Source organism: Aplidium turbinatum, chromosome 8 (genome assembly GCF_918807975.1).
Source record: "Aplidium turbinatum chromosome 8, kaAplTurb1.1, whole genome shotgun sequence".
NCBI classification, from domain to species: Eukaryota; Metazoa; Chordata; class Ascidiacea; order Aplousobranchia; family Polyclinidae; genus Aplidium; species Aplidium turbinatum.
Window position 1 is genome coordinate 25247444 of NC_137479.1, and position 10137 is coordinate 25257580.

General features: G+C 37.2%; 1 protein-coding gene across 1 annotated transcript; it reads left to right on the top strand.

The window, feature by feature from the left end:
• The first annotated feature begins 1155 nt into the window (after nucleotides 1-1155).
• LOC145775984 (L-aminoadipate-semialdehyde dehydrogenase-phosphopantetheinyl transferase-like) lies at nucleotides 1156-2337 on the top strand. Its single transcript, XM_082587395.1, has one exon. It carries the CDS (start codon nucleotides 1156-1158, stop codon nucleotides 1987-1989), a length of 834 nt encoding a protein of 277 aa, XP_082443521.1. The 3' UTR covers nucleotides 1990-2337.
• Nucleotides 2338-10137: the final 7800 nt, after the last annotated feature.

Here is a 10137-nt window from a genome sequence, read left to right on the forward strand (position 1 = left end):
AACACAGAAAACTTTTTTAATTTTGAAATGGCAGCACTGACCAGATTAGATGTGGACTTTAAATCATCTTTTGTTGGAAACATATCATATTAACAGTGGCTTAATGTTGGTAGTCGCCACAATTACTTTGCACAGTACGAGTTCTAAAAAAATGCCTCTATCTAGTAAGTAAACTTCAATTTTAAAGTGATCTTGATCTTATTGTTCTTCAAGATCAAGATCACACAAAAAAAAGTGATCTTAGATCAAGATCACCAAAAAAAAAGTGATCTTGAAGATCAAGATCACTTGTGATCTTCAAGATCAAGATCACGCCCATCTCTGCTCATAAGTCATAACATAATTTTGTCAATCTCATCAATCGTCAAGTGCGTTGCGAATTCAGCAAATTCTTTTCAGTGTGTTGCTTTGAAACTTATGTAACATATGATTCCATAAGGAAACGCGATATACCAACATTTCAAATTGAAATTTTTAGTGGTCCGCGACCGCTTCGAAGACACCAAAAGGGGTCCACCAAGACAAAAAGGTTGAGAACCACTGCTATAGATGCTTAGACTGGATTCGCGCCTTTTCTGCAGTGGTTACATCGGATTTCCGGCCTTTTTCAAAAGTCAGCTTTTCTCAAACTATTTGGCATGTTATTAAGTAGGCTACCTTACCTAGACAAACTGCTTGCTCCAAGCAGTGTTGAACTGATGTCTTTTCAAACGTCAAACTGATATTCTCAGTCATGCAACCCACGGCAAGGCTATAGAAGACAGCCTCACTTGGGTACAATTTGAACATATAGGTTGATTTGATACATAATACGTATTAAACAAGATACAAAGTTTAAAAAAGATTATTGTTGTTTGAAGTTGTTTATTTGCCAGCAGAAAAACATAAACTGAACTAAAGACCTTAGCTGTTGCAGAGCAAGAAAAATTATTATTATCATTTAGCAAGGTTTGGTAGAGTGAAAAGTGATTATCGTTTAGTAAGGTTTGGTAGAGTGAAAAGTGATGTGTTATGATAACTGATTGCAGCCTAGTATTTGTTTTTGTGTAATCTTACTGTCTATTGTACTTGCAACCTACTAACCAGTAACCAAGTTCTCCAAAAAGGGCTCAAGGATTGCAGTTTTTATTTATTCAGCTAAGTTTATAAGCTACCATGAAATCAAGTTTAAGGTTTGCTTGTAACACTGCAGCATGGCTACCATCAAAATCAGAGTGGATTTATGCTGGTAAATGCATTCAAAAAGAAGAAAGAAAACGAATAGCTGATTTTAATTATAAGGATGACGCTAAACACTGCCTTGCTGGAAGAATTCTTTTGAGATATGCACTTGTTTTATCAACTGGAATTTCATGGAAACAATTGAAACTGTTGCGTGGTGACAGATCCAAGCCAATACTTGATCGTTTTCATTGTGAAAATATCAGCTTTAATGTATCTCATCAGGGGGATTATGTTGTTGTTGTCACAGATCTAGCTAACATTGGCGTTGATGTAATGGATAAGAGAGAAAGTCATGGGGATGTACAAGAGTTTTTTAAAGTGATGACACGACAATTTACAATAGAAGAATGGAAATATATCAAATCATCTAATGACTCTAAAGCTCAGATGGAAGCATTTTATCGACATTGGTGTTTGAAAGAAAGTTATGTTAAAGCTCTTGGTGCTGGAATAAGTTATCCATTGCTTTCTTTAAGTTTTAAAATCAGCTCCCCATTAATGTATTCTCATAGTGTTTGTGATACTGTACTCTTCAGTGGTGGTAAGCTTAAACACGATTGGGCATTTGAAGAATGCTTGGTAGATCCAAATCATATTGTATCAGTTGCAAAGCAAAGGCCTGAAAAAACTATAGTTGAATTTGAAAGTGTAATGATGGATGACATCATACCACATGCACAACAACTTGATGATGATAAAGAAATTGATCAACTCTTTTCCAATTGTTTTAATAAACCAATCAAGCCTAAAAGAAAACAATTGTAACTGTTTTTATTTCTTGTTTAATACTGGGTTTGGTAACTTGTTATATTTTTATCACTCCACTGTCGTTATTGGGTAAGTAATGGCGCTGTTAGGATTGTGATAATTTTTACATAAAATTTGGTATTTATTTTTTTTAGTATAATGTTTTTATCATGTACTTTTTTGCCTGTACTGCTTTTACACTGTGAAGTGCTCCACGGACATTGTATTGCTACCTTCATCCAAACTCGGTTTTGTCAATCATTAGAATTGATATGCAATAATGCATGCCATGAGATGATCCCAAATATTTGATAAATGTTCTACATTTGCTCATTCCGAAAACAGTGACAATTTTGATTTCACACATCCGTTCAGTTCTGTTTTATTTCTGACCCTTAGTCATCACCTTAGTGACATCGTTTTTAGGTTACCAAAACCATTCAATGTGAAAGACACTAAACGTCCCCAATGAAAAATTGTGTTTTCCGTGGATTTACCTATGTAATCCTCGATATATTTGTGGCATTCAGTGTTGTGATAACATTTTCTGAGACCCTACAAGCAATATTAAATTTTTCATTTTAAATCAATTGAACTAAACACTTGTTTTGTTCAGAAAAGCTCTGATAATATATATATCACTTTAGATCAGTGGTTCCCAAACTTTTTCTATTCGCGTACCATTTAGCAGGTTCATACAGTGCTCGCGTACCACCAACCGCTACAACCAAAAAATCTCAAAAATATACAATAAAAGGCAAGAAATTTTTAACAAATATTAGCACAGCGCTTTAAGACTAAAAGATTTTAATATTAGTCTAAATATAATTACAGTAAGCTGTTGAGCTGTCGAATTAGTAGAAGACCAACAAATAGGGTGCACTACTGCTGCTACTATCAGTAGCAACATTGAACACTGAAAAGTTTTGGCTTTTCTGTTAAACAACCCTGGTCAGAGGTTCTCAAACTGTACGTTGCCACGCTGTTGGTGCGTAGTTTCAATTTTCAAGAGCGTCGCACAATGATTCCGCTTCGTATCTAAGCTCCATTGCATGATAAAGTGCTCACAGATATTGTTATTGCCTGACATGCGCATGAGAACTCATCATTACGAAACTGTTGCAAATGCTTATGGTTTAACAATCACATAGCGCAATTCTAAATTCATTTCGTTGCGCGACAAATAAAGGCTACAGAGACACAAATAAATAAAAATGACTGAAATTCCTATCGCTGACGCTGAGTGCGTTGCAAGTCCAACAATGTTTTTAAAAACGTCGAAACGAAAAGTAAGCCACTGACCTACATGTTGCGTAATAAATACTTGAATCTCCTACGAATAAAATTAATTATGACACAATAATGCACATTGAGTAATCAGAAAGTTTGCGCAAAATTGCAAATTGTATTATTTTATTTTAACTGCTGTCAACCATGGACATCCACGTGTCAACTTCAGTGAGTTTCTCGCGTACCATCTGAAAGACCTTCGCGTACCACTAGTGGTACGCGTACCACAGTTTGGGAACCACTGCTTTAGATCAACGATTTCAAACTGAAATTGCTCTGAGGGCCAAATGAACACTTGTAAATTAACTCAAGCAGCAATATATTCTTGCGTGAGGAAAGTTAAGCTTGCGTCTCCCTAGCCCGTTGTGCCATTTTTAATTTTGCGGACAGATGTTACAGTCCACAAATTTTTGATCTACACTTTCCTTCCACAGGCACCTCGACTCCACAGCCTGGCTCCCCTCAGCCGGGGGACCTTTCCTCGAACCCTATTTTTGGACTTCATCCAAAAATAGTTCCGACATAGACTATTACAGTTACACCAACACTTTAAATATTTCAACATATTCAATCCTATATCATTTGTTGCAACAAAAAGAAAGTCAGTGTAAAAACTTAATACGGGGGCAAAGAATAACAAGCACTTGAAAACATTATTACAAAGCGTGATAATTTACAAAAACTTCACTATCCCAACATACAAACCACTTTCATAAACAATACTTACAAAGTAGACAAATAAAACCTCAAGACAAATAAAACAACCAAACAGCATTTAACATAACAACATGAAAATAAACTAAAAATCACAAATGTTTTCGGCCATACTCATGTTTACCCTTTTCAAGTAACTAACTGACCGATGTTCTTCATAAATGAAATTACAGATCTGATCTACATACACAATTGCCTATTGAGGCGAGGATTGCAAGATTTTATGAGCAAAACCCCATGGATTTTAGTATCAAATTCGGTGAAGCATTTGCGTACAATTCTAAAAGACTCTAGGGATGGTTTATTGTTTGACAATCGAGTATATATAGCCAATCATTGGTGCTTTTTCTGTTGAGAGCTCAGTTAAATCCAAATGCTCCCTCCATCTAGTGGCTAAATGTTGCATAGACATACCGAGTCCGCGTCGTGCAAACAAGTGAACTTGTACAATGTACATGACATTTGAACACAGAAAGGTTGGAGTTTCAGATTTAAGCTGAAACTAATAACCAACTTTAAATGTTTTATACACAGGAATAATATCATTGTTGAACTTCAATTTAATAAAATTAGACATATTTTTGACAAAACGTTTGGATTCTTTACCAATAAAAGGGACAGTGATAAAGTTTTTTTATATTGTGTTCACGTTCCTCCATCTGAGAGTACGTAGAACATGAATCCAAAAACCCTAGCAGCATTTTATTAAAAAACCATGAAGGAGAGTTGTTATGTTTCTCGGCAGCCGATTTGTAGCAAGAATTGACTGCCAGAAATCGGCTGCCGAGAAACATATCGTTGATTGGAAAGTCTGAATGGCTTGCGTGGAAGCTACACCGTTATGGTTAGCGAATCGCAGCTGCTCGCTGTACTAGCGAGTGCTCAGCCTTGTGCTGAAAGCCGGGAAGAACGCCCCTCTCTTCACAAGGAGAGTTGTTAGTATTAAAATAAGAACGTAATCGATTGACTTCATTATTAAAACAATCAGAATTGGAGCAATTGTCTCATGTTCAATCGGCACTTTATCAATCCAGACTTGTACTTAGAAGGGCATATAGCATTGAAATTCTGAAGAATGTTAGTATTGGTTGGTTTTTGCCAAACCCAAGTATCAAATTTGTTACCGTACTACTAATTTTGATTTCGACATCGAGAAAGGGGATGATCTGATTGGCTTTTTGTACTGTAAAAGTTATATTATACAGTAGACTCCGCTTAACTGGATCACTTTCAAGCAGAGGGCTTCTGATTCAGTTAGCCAAAAAGATACAGTACTGAATTTAAAACACGATCAAATTTTATTTAGTCATCAAAGCAAGCCAGTTCTAAAAGAAATAATGAATTAAGAATTAATAATCACTAGGCCTACAGTAAGATTTATTTATATTGTATTAAAATACCAATACAGTATTATTTCTGCTGAATAAAACGCAATATAGTCGCCTGTTTCAATTCAGCTGTAAGTACTTGGCTTGATGTTTTTCCAACTTTGCCAACAGATTGTCATGGTCTGCAAAACGTCATCCCAGCATACTCCGTTTGAGAGCATTCAATGCATTGCTGGTCTCTGTAATAGTTAGGTTCCTTAATCCTTATCTTCATAATCTTCCTCTTCATCTTTTTTGTTTTCATCTTCATGGTGAGCTCGCACAGTATCCACAATTTCTTCCTACATGTCCAACTTCCAGGTCATCATCAGCTTTGATAAAATCTTCCCATTGGCTTTGGTTCATTGGTAGCTCAGAAGGAGCAGTCATTTGAGAAGTGTGGGCAGGTATTTCACGAGGGCCCATTTTCAATTCAGCTTTCACCCACCAGTTTCTAATTGTGACTGAATCAATTTCTTCCCAGGCTGCCCTCATGAGCAGAATCCCATCCAAAAGTGTAACTTTTGCCAGTTCACATGCAGTGGCCAGTTCACATTCGTCCATTTGTTGCGTGTGATCAATGACATGTGAATTATGGGATTTTACTGTCTGTTTTGGTGCAAAAGTGATCCAATTATATGAAAAAAAGTGATCCAGAAAAGCGGCATACATATACATTGAAAATGCACATGTGATTCAGGACTTATGATCCAGCTAACCAAATCATCCAGTTATCCATGAGCCAGTTAAGCAGAGTCTACTGTATTGGGATGTTGCAAGTTATGTTAAGAAACTGCATACAAGCATTCTCATATTATCAAATATAGCAGAAATGCTATTATTGACCTCTTTACCAAACATGTACTTACAAATTAGCAACAAATTAATGATCCACAAAATACAGTTACAAAAGCTTGTCTGGCTCTGTATAAATTTCATAAACAGCATCACAATCTCCATTTTCTGGAAAAGACTTGGCATATCGCTGATGACTTGATAAGACTTTTTTGACTTTGCATCAGGTATCAAATTCTTGGTTGGTTTCTAAGAATAACACTCTGTGTTATTCCTTGTAATTTCTTGCTTGGCAAGAAGTCTGTTGGCAACAGTTGATGCATGCATTGCATACTATTGCCAATTGGTTAATTTTGTTTTTACAATGTTTACTTGAGAAAATAGCCTTTCAACACATGCAGTATAATGTGGTAATGCTAACAGACAGCACATCATTTTTGCCAAAGTTTTAAACCTTGGCTGTCCATTTTCAGTTTTAGCCAAACCTCTGGTGGGCTAAGTTTATCACTATCATGGAGAGCATTGCATGCTTGAGGCAAAGCTCCCCATTCTTCTTGCAAATCATCTAAATCTTCTGCATTAACAAAAGAATGAAAGTTGCTGGCCAATGCTACCAAGGAGCAAGGATTTCACCTTTCTAGAACGGGATGTAGCAATTTTTCGGTCAATTGTTTGCAGCTGGGCCGAAATTCTTGTTTCAGAGAATGAAAATCTCATTTTAATTTGGTTACATAATTCCACCAAAAATGACAAAATATCCATGCGGAATTTCTTATCTTTTTTCCCCAAAGGTTCTGGTAATAATATGGCTTCACACCGCCCACCAACAGTAATCTCATCATACAATTTGTACATAATTATTTGGAGTTGTAGGGTTAATGTCACCCAGTTGGGACGAATCCACAATATTCTCTTTCATGTAGCTCAAAATATAACGATTTTCATCAGCAGTCGTATTGAAGACTTGGTGCAATCAAAATTCTAAGCTCATAATGTCAACTTTTTTTAAACAAAGTGCAGAAACAAAAGCATATGCTTTGTACCTGGAGTGTTCATGGTTTCATAAATAGACGAAGCACCGTCAACCTTATCTGTCTTTGATTCTTCTACAAAAAAGCACTTTAATGGCTCCCATTGTTCCAGTCACTGCGCATGCTGGAAGAACCACTCTAAGGTTTTGACCAAGGTACCCCCAACACCAACGGGCTAATTGCCTATATGCAATTTGCCTATGGTGCTTATGTTAAGCAGCCCCATCAACTCCATACTGCTGCTTGTACTGCAGCCAGGCAATTTCTAACACATCCACATTGAGACAGGCTGCCTGAAACCCAGGGTGCTCTGTTATGCACTTTATTTCGATGCCATACGTCTCCCGTCCTTCTCTTACTTTTCGGGTAATGCACTCTATTTCGGTGCAACACCTGCATTCCGCTACTGTTGGAAGGATATCACAGTTGTCGCACTTGCACCTGTAATTTTATAAAAAAAAAATTCAAATTGCAATAGCCATATGGCATGCATATCACTTGTGTACTGTAGTGTTAAAATAAACACTGTTTTGATATCGGTGGAAGCATAGGCGCCGACTTTTATTTATGCACGGGGTGGCGGATAGCACAATATGCCAACCTAAAAACTTTCAAACTGCATGTTTTTGTTTGATTTTTACTAAGCGTGTTTCGTAGATTCCATTGTCTTTTCACACCTGATTTGTAGCTCGATAATTTACAAAGCAACTTTAAAACAAAGCTCAGGGGGTATGTCGTGAATTTTATTGTTACGTTGCTGCACTGACACCTAACATTTGGCAAAAGAATTTTTGCGAACAGCAGCTCTGTCAATCCAACTGTTAATCAACTGGTCAAGTTGTAACCGTGAAGCTTCAGCTTGATAAACATTTAAAATTAGGACGTGGCTCAATCGCTGTTGCGTCATGGTAGATCGCAAGTAGGTTTTTATGCGCCTGAAAGCACTAAACGATCGCTCCGCCTCGCAGGTGGTGGAAGGCAACGATAAGCATATTTTCACAATGCAGACCACGTTTGAAGCATTAATGAAATTATTTCATTGCTTGCAAATAGATCAAGCAGTTGCGACATAGTTGTAAATCGGACAGAATGCTCTATCTTTGCATCTATCGTATTCTAGCCACGGGAATTTGCTCTCCCACGATTTTTGATAGCTTCTCCCTTCAACAGCGATTATCCTGCTCGTGCTCGGTTCTTCCACCTTCCTGATCGTGCTAACGCTTTTTGGCAGTGGCACACTTTCGTTTCGTTCAGGCGTTTGGTCACTTTCATGCTGGCTGAAATCCTGAGTAGACACAACAAAAAGTGACTCAATGGAGGGCTGCAATTTTGAACGCTTTTTCGGTGGCATCTATAAGCTGAATAAAACTGGAATGTCGGCGAAAACTTTTACTGGACGACTTTTCGTAATTTTTTCTATGATGTAATAAGCAACTCCTATGTCAGACGAATAAATTCCCGCCTCACAGTTTGTCACGCATTGACACGCAATATTACTGCATGAAGTAGATAACAAAGTAGAAATTAAAGCATGAAGTAGATGATTGACAGTACACTCCAATTGAAATCTTGAGTAATTGAAAAATGTTGCTTTTATTATTGGGAATTGGCAGGGGGTGTAGCTTTCCTCGAATAGAATCATGTAAACGTGTAAATTTGCAGAACGTTAAAACTGCTACTTTTTAAATAAAACTCAAAAAGTTAAGAAAATTGCATTTTTTTTAATGAAATTTTGAAAATAGATATTCATTTAGGGGGTGGAGCTTGTTAATTTTTTAAAGTTGGCGCTTGTTAATTTTTTAATTGCAGTGTATTGATTGATTGAATCTTTATCCTCGGACTGGGAAAGCTTCTTGCAGAGCTTAATCCGGGCAGTTTCGCATGCTTGTAGAGCAGGGGCAGGCAACTTCTCCAGTCGGCGGCCTGATATGGGAAAATGAAGTACTTGGCGGGCTGGATTCATGAATCGGTACATTAATCGCGTATTTATCTACCTAGACAAGGAATAAATCGTGTTTAATGTAATGTAAACTTTAAGTTTAAAGCATAGAGACCAAAAACAGTATTTAATGATTTTATTAACGTAATGTACTTCAATAGCTGCTGAAGTCAATGAAACATCTGTCGATCAAAGTTGTCAACAAGTTCTTTGAACTCTGGCTGCATGTCGGACGTAGAAACCCTCAGTAAAGACTGCACGTGAACATCAGTGAGATTGGCTGGCAGCTTTGTCTTGTTAATGTTCATGGTCGAAAATGTTTGCTCGCCAATGTATGTGTACCCGAACAGAACAAGTAATTTCATGGCCATCTTTCTCAGATTGGCAAACTTGGACTCATTCAGTGACGCATAAAATTTGCCACTGCTTTTAGATTGGAATATCTCTTTCAGGGCAGAGTCACACACTCAACACTGCAAATCAATCTATTCCAGATGTAGAGCATCCAGCACCTTTTCAAAGTCAGTTGTAAAAGGTGATGACAAGATATCAAACTCAGCAGAAAGTTTCTGTAAGTCTGCAAAACGACGACTAATTTCATTGTCTAGTGCAGATATCTTGTCAATTTCTGGTGGACTTCTCAATTGTCATCATCTGGTGTGCCATAGTTTCGACTGTTGAAAAGTGTGTTGTGATATTCTGATTGAGCTGGCGAGAAAACAGTTTTAGCTTTGCCCTGAATGCCTTCACTGTTGAGTACATTTCGTGAGCAAAAGTGCCCTTCCCTTGAAGTCTGGTGTTCAATTCATTTATATGTTCAAAGAGATACATTCATATGTTCAACTAAAAACGCCAGATCTGATAGCCATTTGGAATTTCTAAGTTGAGGATGTTCTGTAGCCTACCTTTCTCTTTTCTCTCCAAAAACCGTAATATTTCTGTTTGCAGGTCCCAGAACTTTCCCCAAATTCAACCACCGTACAGCAGTATGAGTTCAGTTCAGTTTATTGTTTTGCTGGTGATAAACAAA